The 18,394-nt window shown below is 41.9% G+C and overlaps 1 protein-coding gene across 4 annotated transcripts in view; it reads right to left on the bottom strand.

Annotated features, from left to right (window-relative positions):
* The window catches only part of asap2a (ArfGAP with SH3 domain, ankyrin repeat and PH domain 2a), a 60,937-nt gene that overhangs the window by 12,280 nt on the left and 30,263 nt on the right, over positions 1 to 18,394 (bottom strand). For 3 of the 4 annotated variants that reach the window (XM_040041675.1, XM_040041676.1, XM_040041678.1), the window contains exons 5-15: positions 10,145 to 10,194; positions 5,839 to 5,968; positions 5,293 to 5,378; positions 4,533 to 4,608; positions 4,365 to 4,451; positions 3,957 to 3,965; positions 3,177 to 3,280; positions 2,544 to 2,613; positions 1,671 to 1,758; positions 886 to 934; positions 430 to 596 (exon numbers count right to left, since the gene is read on the bottom strand). In XM_040041675.1, coding sequence (XP_039897609.1) covers positions 430 to 596; positions 886 to 934; positions 1,671 to 1,758; positions 2,544 to 2,613; positions 3,177 to 3,280; positions 3,957 to 3,965; positions 4,365 to 4,451; positions 4,533 to 4,608; positions 5,293 to 5,378; positions 5,839 to 5,968; positions 10,145 to 10,194 — 916 coding nt within the window. The remainder of the gene's footprint in view (positions 1 to 429; positions 597 to 885; positions 935 to 1,670; positions 1,759 to 2,543; positions 2,614 to 3,176; positions 3,281 to 3,956; positions 3,966 to 4,364; positions 4,452 to 4,532; positions 4,609 to 5,292; positions 5,379 to 5,838; positions 5,969 to 10,144; positions 10,195 to 18,394) is intronic. The other variant, XM_040041677.1, reaches the window with a different exon arrangement.

Genomic DNA, 18,394 nt, shown 5'->3' with positions numbered 1-18,394 from the left:
ATTTGAGGTCTACACAACAGCAGTTACGCAATCGTGTTTTTCCCATAAATCATCTCTTAGTACACGAACACATAAACAAGTTACTGGAGGAAAATCCCAGGAAATCCTGAGTTCTCAACGCCTGTTATTCAACCCAATCTGGTCCATTTATGAAAGTAAATGAGCTGGCATCACTATGCTTTCAATTATAAAAACAAAACAAAACATGAAAAGCATGTAAACCTTGTATTTAAATGGAAAAAAAGGCATACTTAGTCGTTTCTGGTCTTAAAAAGCTGCTTGTATAAGAGTTTAGCATAATCTAAATTGTGGGATATCACATAATGATCATGTAAGATTCAAAACATAGTTAGTTTTCCATTTGTTTAGGCTTAAATTGAACTTTATTAAGGCATCTGAGGGTTTCCCCCGTCCAACTGTGCCACTCACTCGGGGCTCCGCAGTCACAGCAAACATCATTTCCTATCATCCGCTTGACTTCCCCCAGTATCGCCTTGGTCAGCTCCTGCACGATGTTGTTCTCGCCGACATGATGGTCCCCTTTAAAAGCTTGATTTAACGCCTCCTCCTTACTGTTCTGTAGCACCGAGATCCAGCTGCAGGAGGGACAGAGTAAAGGATCACGGGAGACGTGAGTCGGGCAGATGAAAAGAGGAAAAATGACAAAAGGAGAAGCACGGGGAGGAGAAGGGGGGGAAAGTGGGTAAAAACAGGCGCAGCTAAGGCAGACACGGGGGGTTCAGATTGGAGTAAAAGGGCAGTTAATGGGCATGAGGTGGGAGGTAAAGTGACTGAGTGTGTGTCAGGGAGGAAGTGTGTGGAAAGCATTGGAGGTGATAAACAGGCGCACCCACACACAAGAGGAAGGAAGGGAAAAGCACTTACATCTGACAGTCCTGGTCGTCCTCGGCCTGAAAGTGATACGTTCTGTCATCTATAAACAAAAAAAAGGAAACAAATGATGGAATAGAAAAGATGAGCGGGAGAAAAAAACTGAAGAAGAAGAAGAAGATCAGTCAAAGAGCTGCAGATATGCAGTAAAAAGCTTTGAGTGATTCTCTCCAGAGGGCATTAAAGTGCTCAAGTGAAAGGTCAGACTGAGGGCGCGCTGCAAAACAAAAACATAAAGTACGACTGTTTCCATCTTCACATGGGAGTTTTTTATACAACTAAATGAAAGGAAACTTAAACTGTGTTATATCCCTAAAGCCTGAAGTTTAGTCTTCATTTAAATAGCCACAAACTGCCATGTTTGTCACATGATCATCACACAGATCATCCCTCTCTCCATCCTCCTTTCCTGCCATCTCTTTATGACCAGACTTCCAAGCAAGTGTTATTTGAATATTTGTTCGCCAGAAACAAACAAAAGAAAGCAACATTGTAGCCTTTCAATCTCTCTCAGCCATGAAAGCAATTATTCGACCATCATTCTGCTCTTTGGTATTTGAGTCTAGTCTACACGCTGGATTCAGATGCGTCAGACGTGTTAATATTGTCTCTTAATCATCTCTGTTTTCTGCTGCATGGGAAATAATTGAAATCTGCTCAGCTACATAACAAATCTCGGCCAGCTGCTGCTCGAAGCCAATTAAACAGAGGCATTTGGGTTACAACAACACACTGGAGAACACAGGCGGCAGAAAGCAAAGAGAAGAGGCTGAACGTACGTGATATGAGGTCAAAACTCCGCTTCTCTTCAGGATTGTGTTTCACCTGGCAGGTGAGCAGGTTGAGTTTAGCTGGTGGCCGGTTAGCCTATGAAAGAGAGACAGATGGAGGGAGGGAAAGAACGGAAAGGGGGAGAAGGAGAAAAATGAGAGAACAAGTGAGCAGGAGTGTTGGTTTAAGTGTATCTGACTGTTGCTGGAGCCAAACAGAACATCTGATAAGCAGCTCTGTGAGAGATGAACCGTGTCAGCGAGAGGGGTTGACCGAATCTTTAATGGGAATGAGCCGAGTGAACTGAAACTCCGAGGAGTGTTAACTTGCACACTTTGTCCTTTGATCTGTGGAAAATGTAAATGTGCAGTTCAGTTTTTGCCTATTTGTCACACTTACATATTTCAGATCATCAAAGCAATTTAAAATCAGCCGGCTGAATATAAAATGCAGTTTTTTAAATGATAATTTAATTCAATTAAAGGGGGAAAAAAGTTATCCAAACTCACCTCCCCCTGTGTGAAAAAGTCATTGTCCTCTAAACCTAATAACCTCAATCAGAGATGGACTATTCAAAAAAATAAATAAAATAAAATAAAATCATAATTTAACAAAGGGGGCAATCACTTTTTCCCCTTCTTTTGGATAGATTTCCCCTTAAATAAATAAAAATGATCATTTAAAAACTTTAAAAAAACACTGAACACACTGAAGTGTGTTAAAAGTGTGTGAAAAATGCTAAAAATTCACTTTTGTGCTTTTTCACTGCAATGTATATGAAGACAAGCAGCAATGATGAGGCTTGCAGACAAACTGAAAGGTTTATGTGTGTTTTCAGAAGAAAAGATGTCGTCTTGTGTTTCTTTCCAGTGTTTGCTTACTGTGCCGTGTGAGATGGTGAGGAATCCGTTCTTCGCCGTACACTTCCTCTTCTGCCACACTTTCCTCAACCTGCGACGCAGAGACGGCAGCGATTAGTATGTCGCGCGTACACCCGTGCAGTGAATCGGTAAAGCCTATGAAATATTTATCATTATCACATTACCACTAGCATTCACATGCATTAGTTATGACACACAGGGGTGAGCATGTCTACAATAAAACAATAAAAAGAATTAAAAGCCAAAATGATCTGAATCAGTTTTGACAAATTAATGTCATCTAGCAGGATCGCCAAAGTAACCATTGACTACTTGTTATGGACATTTTCAGCATTCAAGATGATCTGCAGACTGCTCGTTTTAAACAAAGCAAACCACACATCTTTTATTTTGCAAGCTCTTTTACTGCACGTGTGCCATCGCTCCACCAAGCCGCTGCATGAAACTGTGCAGGTAATTTTTGCACAATCTTGCTGACAAACACTCATTAGTAACCCACCAACACGAGAGAGACAGAGGTGGAGGAATAATGAGGCCTCTAAACGCCACAGCCTTCTCTGCGTTCTTCACTGAAGAAATAGTTTGTTGTGTAGTGACTCATCTGATCTTTTGAACGCCCTTTTCTAAACATACCCATCACTTTTCTTGTGAAGGTACCCGCTGCGCTCGGTGCCGTGCTCCTTGTTGCCCTGCGGCTGGTGCAGGCTGTAGGTGGTGCTCTGACGCACCTGTGAATCCTGAGGAAAAAACAGCAAAAACACAGGCGACAAAGCAGAGCTGTCATTTCAGCAAATGAGGTGCGGAAGGCAGGAGCTACACACCGAATTAGCAAAAAACAATATGAAGTCGAGGGGGAGCTGCACAAGCGCAAAATTGCTCTGGATTACACTGCGCTTCTGGGTCTCCTGCTCCGCGGAGGATTTTAAAGCAAATATCAATTATGTTAAGATTGCTCCTCTCAGCCTGAGTGATTTTGTGCAAATAAAGGGAAGGGAGAAAATAAGAGCTTGTACACCTTTGAAGTCAGAGTCTGCAGCAGCAGCTGGCCAAATTGTGTCATTAGCATTTTAATCTCATTAGCAATTCTTGCTGTTTTAACACATGCAGCCTGAATAGGCTTCATTTAAATACATCAGCTACCATGAAAGAGGACCCAGACTTTTTTTTTTTTTTTTGCATATTCCTTTTTTGTGGAAACACTACGGGAAACAGAGAGGACGACTTCTGAGTGGTGGAGCGGCTTGATGTGTGCCGATATCAGCAGACACACAAAAAAAAAAAAAGATGACAGCCCCACCTCAAACTTTTCTCACTGAACGACTACATCGAAAACATCGAGCACTGGAAGCAACGACATCACCACAGGGAACACGAGATGCTATAGCTTTTCTTTTTTTCCACAAATCCACTTACTCTTCTGGACTTGTTTCACAAAAGGCAGCGGCGGCAGAGGAGAGAAGAAAACAATCTTCAGATTAGACCTGAAGCTGCTGCGCTTTGCAGCATATTTAACAGTTCACTGAGCATCTAGCTGATGAGCAGTCTACCTCAGTTCATTTGGGTAGAGAAGTAAACGACTAATAGCACATGCAAGAAACAAGACAGATGTAAGAAAAGAAAAAAAGATGTGCTTCTTTTCAATTATAGTTTAGATCCCAACCCAGAGGGATAGATTAGTAATGGAGCCGTATATACATTAGTGTGTGCGTGAGTCCCAACTTAATGTCATCACTGAGAGAAGCTGAAGTTTAATAAGCAGATTTGAGCTTATCCAGTACATCATAAAGCATTTGATCGTTTCGTTTCTGTTGTGGGTGTTACCTCCTTCTGCTCCACCTGTAACGCCGACTTGAGGACGTCTCGTAACTGAGCCAGCTGCTTCCTCTCCTCGTCCTGCACCTGCTTTATCTGTACAGACACAAGTCATGTCTAAGTCATGAAGGAAAGTTTAAGAGTGGAAAAAACAGGCTGGATTGAAACGGCTCTGACCGTGTGCAGATCTGTGGCCAGCTTCTCTATGGAAGGTTTGAGGTTGTCCACAGCTTTTAGACCGTCCTGAAAGAAACTGAATGACGAAGCACACAAATTTATCCCAGTGCCACAAAACAGATTTACAGTATACGTGAGTAAGTTTTTCTTTGCAGTGACAGTGGATCGGGGCACTGGATTTGCCTAAATCCTAAATATATTGTTGATATAATACATTAAAAATAACATCAACTGTGTATGCATACCTCAAACTAAATCTTTACTATTAGACAGTAAAAATATGCTTTTCACATATACTCAATTTAACCACGTGTATCAGGGGTGTCAAACATAGGGCCTAGGGGCCAGAATGGGCCTGGTAAAGACTCCTATTCGGCCCGCTAGATGGCTTTTGAGAATGTAAAGGAGTGCACAGATCTTGAACGTTTAACCACATTTTCCTAGGTTTTACAGCCTTTTATTTAGATAAAAGGAGCCTCATCAACTAGATAAACAATTAAATAACAAACTTTTTTCACCATCTGCTACATAAATGCACGTGTTTGTTTTTTTTAACAGTGAATTTACAGAAAGGACAAAAGTTTTCTATATGATAACATAATCTTTTTATGTTATAATTACAAGACTGTCTGGATGATGATGAACCACCAGAACTTTTCTGTAATTTTACACAATGTGTCAGGTCCACTTAGCATCAAAGTAGTATGTACGTGGCCTACGATGTAAAATAAATTCGACGTATATAATATGCACGTCTTACTTGCACTGTGCGTGGAAATACTTGATGAGGTTCTGCAGCAGATCCACCCCCTTCTTGATCTTGATCTCATTGACTTTGAGGAGATACTGTAAACAGATTGAATCCAGATCCAGGAAGAGGGGTCAGTCCAGGTTCACACAGATGGAAAAGCAACTCTGAAGTCTGCGACTTCAAATACTCATGGACCATCTCAAATGTATACATCCCTTTCATCTCATACCCAGACACTTCAAAAGGGCAAAAACGTAATTTTTCAAGCAAGGCTTCATTAAAATGAAACATCAAAAAAGGCATTCAGCACATAAACATGCTTACATGTAATGTGATTTTTGTATTCCATCAGGCTGCGCAGTATTCAGTTTTTACCGTTACTTTGACAGAAACTGCCCCGTTTTCTCAACCCACCACTGCCTGTTATTTACTTGATAAACACTATGCTGAGTACAGGATTTCATACAATTTTAATGTTTCATTAATTCATGTTATATATATTTAAAACACTGGTAACCAAATGAAACCCGTCTCTTGATAATCGCTCCAACTAACCTCACACATCTGCAGCTGGAAGAATCTTCTCTCTTTCTCCATCTCTTCAGCGATTTCTGCCCCGCTGATTTCCGTCCTAATCATCCCATGCTGTCTCGCATGCTCCTTCTTTTCCTTTTCTATCTTGGTGCTGGCAAGAGTGACAGCGCGGCAGAGGGTGTCAAAGAGCAATCAATAGATCCATAACGGCACCGAAAGCATACAGAAGGCATAATGTGAAAAATCAGCCCTAAAGTTGTCAGGCAGTTCATGGTTGAGCTACATATAAGATGAGAAAAAGCCAGCTTTGTAAAAGTGTCAAGGCAGTAGATGGGCTTACATGAAGAAGCAGAAATTCTCTTTATTAAACTTAATGTTTAGAAACCATAAAGTGTTTATTACATTCGGCGATTTCGAGTGAAAAAAAGTTGTCTCATGACCTGAAAATATCGAGGCGAGCAATTGAAGAAGCTCCTGATAAGAGCACAGGATTGACATAACCTGGTATTAAATATGTTACTGGGTTACCTAGGCAACCGGAGCCTGAAACGTCTCCTAGAAACCATCCGTTAGCGACAAAGTGATGCTGCGTGGACGCAGATTTAGTCAAGTGCCTAAAGTTTTTGCGTAGTAAAGTATTGAGCAACACCGAGGGGCGTCGGCACAGGAAGTGATTTCCTATGTCAGTGATCCAGCCCGCTAGAGGACATTCCAGGCTCCAGTTGCCTAGGTAACCCTCTGTGAATCAACTGTATCCTTTGCTCTCATTGATGGCCGCTTCAGTCACTGGCCTCAGAGTTGAGAGATGTTCAAAAAGGCATCCATACGGGGAACGATTAACTCGCCACGCTTTGCTCTGAAGCTCAAGGGACAAGCGACGGGTGTAAAAAGGCTCGGGAATGAAGAGTGGACCGGTCCTGAGATAAACCTCTCTCAACTCCAAAGCAAGTGATTGAAGTGTCAACCAATGAGAACAAAGAATACAGCTGATGTTTGATATTGCAGGCTCTAGCTGCCTCGATGCCTCGAATTTTCACAACTCTGTCACATGTCGCCTTGAAAGTGAGAAAAGTTTAACTCGGGGGAATGCCCACTTTGTTTTTTTACCCGTCATCATTGAATCTCTCCGACTTTCTCCGAATTTGTGATCAGCGAACTGCTTCCTTTGCAGACACCCCATTAGAAATGATCCACCAGCTATGTCAGACAATCATGATGAATTAGAAAGTAATTCTTGCAAAGCCGACTTCATTCATTCCTCAGTAATTCGAGCTGGTGTCTCATTTCACCTTTTTTTAAATCACCTTGTACTGCCAGATGTATCGTGTCCTGAAGCAAACACACCAAATGCGTAGGTGTGTCTGCACAGGAGGAACGCACGGCTCATTGCACCGATTTCACTGAGATGATAGAAAAACAAATAAATAAATAAATAATCCAAGCTGCTTGAACAGAAGTGCCAAGAGTCAAACTGCACTAAGCTCATCAGCGCTTTTTTTGGAAGGTTTCCATAATTAGCTGAGAGCTTGTTTGGGAAATCAAACACTTGTAGTTTCTCGCTGATGACGACAATTGAGATCAGTACATAAAGCAGAAGGAATTAGAGCGCAGATGTCGACCAGGGAGAGGGGTTCGACTCAGCGATTCGATTCCACTCAGACTTTTTGCAGGATTCTTTTGTGCATGGTTTTTCTTTTAGTGTTTGAGGATGATTACGTTAAAGATGATTAAGGTTAGCCATGGGTTTAGTGTACTAAAAAGGTCAGGAGTAGGACCTAAGAGACTACAAGCCAATGAGATGAGTGATTAGAGTTAGATTTGTTTATACATGCTGCCTGACAGCCAGCGCTCAGAGCCAGTTTTTCCCATAAATTCTCCATCTTCCACAGGCAATCAGGACAACACAGAAAAACAACAAAGGGAGAGGGGGGGTGGGGGCAACCTTTCATGCAACAGGTCATTCTTTTGGATGTGCCGCATTTTCTCACAGCATATTTTTTAAACAGTTATGCAGAAATGTGACTGAAAGCTGCGTAAGAGTCCAGCCTGTTTCATGTGCGTTAAAGTACCAAAAGTTGATTGTGTTCATGAACACAATCAACTTTTTGGGATTTCCTTACCTGGATGGATTGAGCATGCATCGAGACATTTTAGCTCACTACCTGATGTTTAACTCACTTATTAACCTTAAACTCAATATTCAAAACTTCAAATTAAGAATCTTAGCAAAAGTAAAAAAGCAACTTTAAAATTTTACTTTCAAGTCCATTAATTATTTAATTAAGTATTTACCTGGGAGGTATATGGGCGATTACTGCACATTGTTTGGTAATTATCAAACAAATGAAAAAAAAAAAAAAAATTTTACTCAAAGAGTGTTACTTTCCAAAGCGAACAAAACTACTCCAATAAAATATTTTGTCTTATCTGTGACATTATGAGCTGTTTGTATTTAGTTGTACAGTCACATTTGTCTAGGTTTCATTGGAGGTACACTCACTGGATACTGTGTTTAGGTACACCTGGGTAGTATCAGGTTGGACCCCCTCCTGCTTTCAGAAGTGCCTTAAATCTTGAGGTATCAGGTCTATTGGTGCTCTACTGGACTGTGATCTGGAGGCCGTTTGAGTGCAGTGAACTCATCGTCATGGTCTGAGCTTTGTGACACGCCACATTAATCTGCTGGAAGCAGCCATCGTTGAAAGTGAGGCAATGTTTTGGTGGGAACATGAGAATTGCAGCATCAGTTTCCTGTTCTTATCTGACAGGAGTGGTTATGGAGTGAGAGGTTTGACATGCTGAGCATTCAGAGATGCTCTTCTGCATACTTAGGCAGCAGCAAGTGGCTGTTTGTTTACCAGCTCGAAACACTGTAGCCATTCTCCTGTGATCTCTGACATCAACGAGACATTTTCACAGAACAGCCGCTCATGAGATATTTTCTCTCAGAGACCATCTGGCTCTTAGGTCACCTTCCTCCATTCTGAAGCTTGGCTTGAACTTCAGCAAGTCACCTTAACTGTGTCTACATGCCTAAATGTACCGAGCTGCTGCAATGTGGCATCTGGCATCAATTCAGCTGTTAATTAGATATTTGTATTAATGAGCAGCTGAACAGGTGTATCTAGCAAAGTGGCCAGTGAGTGTATATTCATGGGTACAGTGTTAAAACCTTAGACACAGTTAGCACACCACACACAAACAGCCTCACACTCACAGACATTAGTCCCAAAAGCTTTTTGGTTTTTGTCCTAAACTTTCTGTTTAGCTTTGCTGAAGGTGCCAAACCCGATTTCATTAGGTTTACACTGCCGGCCTTTGTCAGCACATGAATCTTCAGCCCCGACGAATACAGAGACACGTGTTGGCCAGGCTGTTTGGCTGCTAGCCAAACTGACAGTTGTTCAAATGACGACGGGGCTGAGAGTCCATTCATTTTCACTACTGTTGGTTCAGGAAGCAAAGCGCCCACAAGACAAAGGACTTGGAGTTTTTCTACATTTAAACAAAATATAAATGAATCACTTGTGAAAATGAAGGCAAAACACTTCCTGAATAAACAGCTTTCAATGTGGGATGAACCCCTAACAAGGAATTCAAAATCAGGCATTGGGTGCAAAGAGCTCGCAAACAAAATTAGGAAACCAGAAATCAATGCCATGTTGACCAAATACTGTAATTGCTCTTTGACTGAGCCTATGAAATGGAGACAGTGGATAGATCAGATGATCACTGATATGTTTGGATGCTTTTCATATCAGGCAGAAAACTCTATTGATGGCCTCCATTAGCCATCAATGGAGTCGAACAAAATAGAACAAGTTAGGACGGTCGGGAATGGTCACATGGCATCTAGATGAACCCTTAATGTCAGCACACAGTCTGCACTGCTTGATCAAAACGGTTTGGAGAGAAGACGCATTACCCTTTCAGTAAAGAATGTCCTTTGCTGCTTGTAAAATATATGAAAGTGCTATAAAAACTCCCGAGTTCGTTGCATGCACAATCACAAAGGAGTGTCGGTGAAAATGGAGTCTCAGTGTGGAAGTGGAAAAGGTGACAGTGGGTTATTCACATTATAAGGAATTGCCTGAGTTGTTAATCAAGGGAAGAGGCATTAAAAGGGAAACATGGAGGACAGACACAAGACACTTACTAAACATTTGATTTTAAACATACTGCCCAAAATCATTCAAACAAAACTAACTTGAAGTGTTAAACTACGTATAACTACACGAGCACAAGTCATGGACTAACAACAGTGCAAACATCAAATATGGTAGAAAACACACAAAGAACTGCTGATTAGATGCGCTTTGTTTCTTACACTTTTGTTTCGTAGTCCTTCCAGGCTTTGTCGAAGGGCTTTTTCAGATCCTGCGAAAAAACAAAGGAAGTATTAATTAATATAATAATTATTTTTAAAAACTGAACAAAACCAGCAACAAGCTCTTTGAAAGACAGCGAGACGATCGAGGGTTGAGTAGAACATAGACGAGAAATAAACTGGGACGACATTTTCTTAAGTGGAGCACATGGTAACATTTAAAGCTGCAGGTGCTGAATGAACGAGGTAGTTTGGCTCTTACAGTCTATTAATTGTTTGGATCGTTTATCAGAACAAAGCCTTTAATGCATCTCCATAAAAAAACAACAACAGACAAACAAAAAAACATTACTCTGTGGTTTTCCTGTGATTGGTGCTACTTTTGGGATCCTCACATACATTTAATTAAGAAAGCTGAGACCCATTGGGAAGTTACTTTCGGACGTCACGAAGGAGAAGCCAAAAAGTTACAAGAAAGACTAAAAACAGGAGGAAACAGCTTGTGTTTATCCAAAAATAATAAAAGGCCTCTGAAGCTCATTAATATACTCGTGACAGCTGTTTAGTTTAATGAGTCCAAGTTGCTGCACGTTTGTGGGAAGTTGTCTACATCTTGGCCGGCCTCAGAGACTTAGTCAGAGGCGCTAGCAGGTAATAAATAAATAAATAAATAAATAAATAAATAAATATTTATTATTTTTTACCTCTCAGAAAGAGAGACTAGCAGCTTCTACCCATTTCTTGTATTTATTAGGGGTGCAACGATACACAAAATTCACGGTTCGGTTCGATACTTTGGTGTCACGGTTCGATATTTTTTCGATACAAAAAAAAAAATGTTCATGCCTTTTTAATTTGTCATGTATTAAAATTATAAATATATATTTTAACTCAAAAGTACAGTTTTTAAATTTAATGTTGCTGAAACAAAAGTAATTAAAAAATAAATATATCTGACAGGGCTCTCAAAATTTCAAAATCCCTGGTAGCCCTTCGGCCAGGGACTCTTCAGTTTTTGGTAGCCCAAAATAAATGTAAGTAGCCCGAATAAAAAAAGAGAGCAATTTTTTGATTGATGTTTTGTTTCCTGTTTTGTTTCCTTTACAATATTATACATTAAAGTATAATATTGTAAAGGAAACAAAACATTAATCAAAAAATCGTTGAAAAACAAATTACAACATTGTATAAAAATTACAAACATCAACTCAAATACTTGGTTCTAATTGAACAGAAATTTCTATGAACTTGTAAGAACTGTGTAGGACATGAATCAGTCTGTGTCAGATCCTGAATTTGAAATTTCCGCTGAAGTCACGGGTAAGAGACAAGTGGAACCAAGATCTAGGCCATTTGCTTTTTGAAGTTTGCAAAGACTGCTAAATTTTGCCAGTGGTAGTTCACTCTTTGCAACATAGTAGCTGTTCTAAACAGATTTTTCAGGTTTATTTTTAGTATGTTATTTGCAATTGGTGTTTGTTCTGGGAAAGATATTGCAGACTGAGCAATAATGCATTTCTTGCATTTCTCATGGGTTCTAATGGGGGCCTTTCTTAAAATGACTGGTCCCAGTAACAAAGGCGCTTGTCGACTCAGAAATCGAGAGAAAACCAACAACACACCCGGCAGAACATTATGTTATTTACACGGGTGCACATAAGTGGTCCGCATGTGCGCATTCGCTGTCAAAATAAAAGACGCGCACCAGATAAGAAGTTGCAACGCGCGTTTGCGTCCATATAAAAGGCACTGTTTTTGTCCGCTAGAGTGGGATTTTCACGGCACATTCTGCACCACATCTCTGTGCGTTCATCATTTGTTTGAAGCCAGCTCACCTCCTGCAACCACTTTTCCGAGAATACGCGCTTCTTTTGTGGTTCGGACTCCTTCTGACATTTGTTTGGAGGTGGAGGAACATCAAAGTAATTGCTTAAAGGAGCTTCTTCGACATCTTTAAGAGTTTTAAACAAATGTCTGTCCTCCTCCAGAAAATCTTATGTATGCAAACACGCGTTGCAACTTGATATCTTGTGCGCGTTTTTTTTTTTTTGACAGCGAATGCGCACCTGCGGACCACTTATGTGCAGCCCTGGTTATTTAACTCGTCATATTGCAGCCACAGAAATTCTTTTGTCCATGAAACCATAAAGCTGCACTTTCTTTTTGCCTTATAGTCTGATTTGTCATAACTTTTCCGTTTTGTGGTAAGCTTTTCTTTGGCTGTGACTTCTTCACCCTGACCTGTCTTATTTGGCTCAGCAGAACTAAAATATATATGCTGCTGCTTACACACACACACACACACACACACACACACACACACAGGTCAGCGATTCTCTGCGCGATCAACCTCTCATATGTTTAAGCTGCGGGAGATTTCACTTGTCATGTTTGCATAGTAAGCTAACGATTGATAAGACGATGTCAGAGGAATTGGTGCGCAAATTATCATCACTCACCAATCAGTGCTGTCGCTCTCTATACACAGTTCGCGGGATTGCAAAGTGAAAGCAAAAAAACAAGCGCAAATTCAAACGCGATTTCAATATGTCACATATTGACAGTGGCTCACCGATGCCAATGACATAATTACCCAGCTACATTTCCGAAAGAATGCAAAAGCATTGACATATATTTTTCCTTCCTACAATAGCCCTACGGGCAGGGCAGAGATAGATTTTGGTAGCCCGACTGGAAAAATCGCTAGCCCCGGGACATCGGGCTAGCGATTTTGCGAGCCCTGTATCTGATTGAGGAATCACTCATCTTTGGAAAAGAGAGTTTATTACAGAGAAATGGCTCTTTCCAAAATAAAAGCTATACTATACGCTTCTTCTGGGCTATATTCTCAGCAGCATATTGTAGCGGGTCAGGGCTGTTCGGGGTTCTGTTTGTACAGTTATGTTTTGTTTATGTTGCCATAGTGACGAGTGACGCCCTCTCGCTGCGACGGTGTGTCCTTCCGGGGTCAGAACGCGCCCTGTGTGTTGTTGTTGTTGTTGCTGTGCGGTTGCGCGCTGAGCAGTTAGCTAGCGGCAGTGTTCTTCTGCAGATGTCAATAAACGGCTGTGCTCCCTGGCTAGCTCACGGGAAGCAAGACCAAACGACACCTCCGTCTCCTCGTTGTCTGAGCTCGCCACATTGGTGTCAGAAGTGGGATGATGGTGGCACCCCATGTTCTGACCCGAGTGACTTTTCCCCCGCCGGTCGTGACCGGCTGGTGCGCCAAAAGAAGGCACCTGGACATTTGCAAAGTGAAAGCAAAAAACAAGCGCAAATTCAAACGCGATTTCATTATGTCACATATTGACAGTGGCTCACCGATGCCAATGACATAATTACCCAGCTACATTTCCGAAAGAATGCAAAAGCATTGACATATATTTTCCTTCCTACAATAGACCGACGGGCAGGGCAGAGATAGATTTTGGTAGTACGACTGGAAAAATCGCTAGCCCCGGGACATCGGGCTAGCGATTTTGCAAGCCCTGTGTTACAGGCATGGCCCTTTAAGGATGAAGCCTGATGGGAAATGTATTCGGGATGTGTGTAGCGGGACTGCCTGGTGTGTGTGTGTGAAGAGAGAGAGCGGAGAAGGGGAAAAAGTAACGGTTAGCTACAGAAGAGACGAAAAGAAAAGAAATAAAAGGAATATAATAACTCCCTCGACAGCCAGAGTTGTGTCGGCGATGCTCGCTGTGAGTAAACTGTTTCAGCCCACTGTACGCGGTGTTCGTGCCTTAGAGAAGAAATAAAGTTCGGTGAAGCAGTTTCCTACGCCTCCTTCGATCTTTTTGCTAGCGGAGTTGACCTGTATAGTAAGCTGTTGCCGGCTACGAGTCAGTTACGGAACCTTCAAGTAACTGCCAGAGGTTTTCTTACTACGGTTCGGGGCCGCGGATCTGGCGCGGTAACACCTGTATCTGATTGAGGAATCACTCATCTTTGGAAAAGAGAGTTTATTACAGAGAAATGGCTCTTTCCAAAATAAAAGCTATACTATACGCTTCTTCTGGGCTATATTCTCAGCAGCATATTGTAGCGGGTCAGGGCTGTTCGGGGTTCTGTTTGTACAGTTATGTTTTGTTTATGTTGCCATAGTGACGGTTGACGCCCTCTCGCTGCGACGGTGTGTCCTTCCGGGGTCAGAGGGCGCCCTGTGTGTTGTTGTTGTTGTTCCTGTGCGGTTGCCGCGCTGAGCAGTTAGCTAGCGGCAGTGTTCTTCTGCAGATGTCAATAAACGGCTGTGCTCCCTGGCTAGCTCACGGGAAGCAAGACCAAACGACACCTCCGTCTCCTCGTTGTCTGAGCTCGCCACAATATTAAACATATCAGGTCCCCATAAGGAGAATCATGTGCTAACGGCTGTCTAAATGACTCGGGTAAAGTTTGTAGCATGCATGCTTGTTGTTTTTGTCTGCTTCCACTTGTCTTTGCACTAGGATGATGTCGGTGTAAATGTGCAGTCATATTCGTTGTGTTCCCACTAGTGCTGTCAGCGTTAATCTCGTTGAAATGACGTTAACGCCACAACACTGAAAATCTCCGTTAATGAGCTACCGCCGATCGCCCGGTGCATGGGGCTAGACGGCCAACACGTTAACGAGCTAACTGCGCTAACACACTAGTTCCCACCCATGTAATTGAGCATTGCGTGGCACATCCAACATACTGTTTTACTTTAGTCCATGACGCGCTTACCTTCAGGGTCATACGTCACATGAAAACCAAAATAATTCCAAACGCCAGATCTGAATGAGGGTGGGGGAGGTTCAATTTGCCACGTTGCAAGGAGAGCTTAACTTCTGCCTCGCTAGCTTGCCCTGCGCTCTTCCTTCTGACAATGCTGTCTGTGTTGAACGCTCAGTGGATCTGCGCTCGACAGTGCAGCCTAGGCGGAGTAGTCGAACGCAGATTCACTGAGTGCTCAACACAGACAGCATCGTCAGAAGGAAAGTTGATAAAATAAATTACAAATTTTGTATTGTTCGATACATATGCGTACCGAACCGAAAGCACTGTATCGAACGGTTCAATATCGATACGAGTATCGTTGCACCCCTAGTATTTATGTAAAGCTTCTCAAGGAGCAAAGATTTTATTCACATATGACTTCCAAACACTGTTAATAAATACTCTTAGGTCCTCCAATGAAAGTAACTGATAGTCCCTACATGTACGATACATAATGAACGCAGACAAGCGCATCAAGCAGAAAACTCGGGAAGTGTGTGGTTACACTGTTAAAATAGCGAGCAGAAATCAAGAAACTGGATGCAGAATGACACAGCCTTCACCACGTCAATAGCAAAACATTGCAAAAAAATATAGCTAATCTATACAGCCGGCATTTGTCTCAACAGTGAGCAGGAGCACAAGGTGACAGTTTCTGGCATTCATAACGCAAATTCTCTGGTAACGATTTCTTGTCGTCGTGTGCTGCTTGAGCAAAACTCTTGATTAAAGCACCTCTTTGGTCCTCCAGTGCTGATTAAACAGTGATTAGGATGCACAAAGCAGACATTACTGGGTACAGCTGCCCATTTCATTCCCTAAAAAAACAACCAATACACCAAAATCAACTGTTGTGTTGTTATGAGTGGAGGGGGGTCAGGAGGCCAGGAAAATCTGCTGTACAGCACGCAATAACAACAATTTTTTAAAACAGAGAAAAAAAACTAAAGGATTTAGCTGCAATTAAGCTGCTTTAATTCTTGTAATTAAAACATTACAGTGAGCTCTCCACAGAAAGCCAAACCAAATCATGCAGCACTTTTCTCCACCTTGCTTTGAATTTCTGTTGCCTTAGGTTTTGCTTACGGCTTCAGTGCCACTGTTAGATCTCCAGAGTGAGCTGATCCCCACCGCTGACCTCCACTTCAACAGCAGAGGAGTGACAGGCTCGACCTGTCGGCCCACAGGATCACAACATGGTTCACTGGGCCAATTCAAGGGGCAGGGAGCCATTCACTCATCCAGCTCAACGGCAGAAACCGCCAGAGAAAAGAGAGTATAAAAAAATAAAAGGCTATAAAAATCCAACGTAAAAGAACAGGACTGCGGGGAAAATTGTCAAAGTGTAGAAGGAAGCCACTAAAAGAATGAACTGCAGGTCAAGAGAGCAAGTGAGAAAAAAAAAAAAAAAAAAAAAAAAAAAAGAGGGTAAGCGGAAGGAAATGTCAGAGCCGGAGAGAGGAGGAAAAATGGTAACAATGGCTAAAAATACCAGACAGAGGCATCACTGGGCAGGGAAGGGCAGAGCAGAATAGGACAAGGCACAGGGGCAAAACACTCCCTCAGAGATATGCAGGCTTTTAGCACTCTGTATCCTGTCTGGCTGAATCTAAAGATGGAGAAGGCGACCTTTTACTACCCAGGACCATACAAGGAGCATACATGTGAAGGATTAGCAGCTCCTGGAATACGTGCCTCACACCTTTTCCTGCAGATATACTAAATGTGCAACCTAAAGTAGATCGGAGTCCTTTTCAAGGGCTCTTGATGAGAGGTAAGGGTGCCACTGGGGGAGTGTGGGGTCTATGTACACCCTGGCAGAATCACTACATGCTGCAGCTGTCAAAAACATGTGAAAAAAAAACAGTACTGTGGATTACTCTTGCTTGTGTTTGGGATCTTTTTTGTGTGTTAGCTTATCGCCTGCTGCAAAGAAGACAGAGGGCACAAAAGACAAAGAACTACATAGCATTTGCATTGGCTGGCAGCCCATAATCCTTCTATCGTCACAGCCAAAGATGGACAAAAAAAAAAAAAAAAAAAAGCATGTTTTGGGGGGCCTATCAGGAAGAGAAACAAATGAAATGTTACGGTCATCATTTAACAGACTGGCTAAAGAATATTTAGAGAGAAAGGAAGAAAGTGTGAGCAGCAAAAAGACCCCTGAATGTCACAGCGGGATCTTAGATATGATCAGGCAAGAGTGGAGAAACAGAAGAAGGGATGTAATAAGATGAAACTCGAATGTATCAATGATGTGGAGGCTCTTAACTTTAAAACTTTGTAGAACTGTCTACTGACCTACTTTTTCCTTTTAATTTTTTTTTTTTTTTTTTTTTTTTTTTTTTTTTTTTTTTTTTTTTTTTTTTTTTTTTTATAGAGAGGTTCAGAGAGGCAGGAAAGTAGGGAGAAAGCAGAGGGATGACTTGCAAAAAAATAAATAAAAATGCTTGGAGTTGAATTGATGCGAGGCCACCAGAATAATGACTAAGCCTGTGTTACATGTGACGTGGTGCTACGAAAGGGTTACTACAGCGGAGGTCCACTGGCACGTTAACCTACTTCCTTGTGCTGTTTTTAAATGTCTGCCAATGTCATTTTTAAAAGCACTAATGCTGCAGAGTATTTGGTTTGCAAACTAATGAGATCAGCAAACACAGATCAGCTCTCATCTAAAAAACCTCCAACAGCTAGCATGCGTGGGCGGTTTCGGGTGTTCACGATCCACTGAAACACAATGAGGGGGGGGGGGGGGACACAGCTGGACTAATATCCCTCAATCCAAATGCATTAGTCCACACTAGCTTCCCCCCGCCAATGCTCCAAACACACACACACTAGGTTCTGCACCCCTTAGTCACTGGGGTTGAATACTGATAAGTTGATATGATTCACGGTGTGTTAGAGACCTCTCCATAAGCATGCGATGAGCGAGTAGACGGCAGGTATGATGTCATGCAGGCATCCACTCTCACAATTCAGTATTAGCAGAACAGACTGGTGAAATCAACACTTTCTAATTTCTCCTGAGTGGGAGTGTGTCTATCTCCAGCAATAACACTACTGGGCTTTCCACTGACCCTCACAGCGGCATTCTTGTTGGTACTACAGTGAAAGGGCTTAATTTCATTACTGTGCAAAACTTCTTTAGCCACCACTAATTTATTCATAGCAGCCAGACTTTCTTCTACTCCTGTCATTTTTTTCAAAGTGGTCTTGATCAATAGTTCTTCATATTTTTTGAAACCTTTCAAGGTTTTTCTTTGGATATTGGCCGATTTTTCATTCAGTCCAGTCCTTGTACCTGACCATTTTCTATAAGAATGGAAACAGGGAAATAATGCTGAGGTATACCAAAACTTGCACGACCATCTGTAAAACACTGTCGTGGTTTGAGGTGCATTTTAGCCACTGGTGCTGGGAATCTTGTGAAAATTGATGGAATTATGAACACAGAAAATTGCCATCAGTTTTTAATCCAGCATGGAGTACCATCTGGAAAGCCTCTCACTGGCA

This window comes from Simochromis diagramma, unplaced genomic scaffold (genome assembly GCF_900408965.1).
Source record: "Simochromis diagramma unplaced genomic scaffold, fSimDia1.1 OVJJ01000304.1, whole genome shotgun sequence".
In the NCBI taxonomy this organism is placed as follows: Eukaryota; Metazoa; Chordata; class Actinopteri; order Cichliformes; family Cichlidae; genus Simochromis; species Simochromis diagramma.
This window is presented reverse-complemented; position numbering and strand designations above follow the sequence as displayed.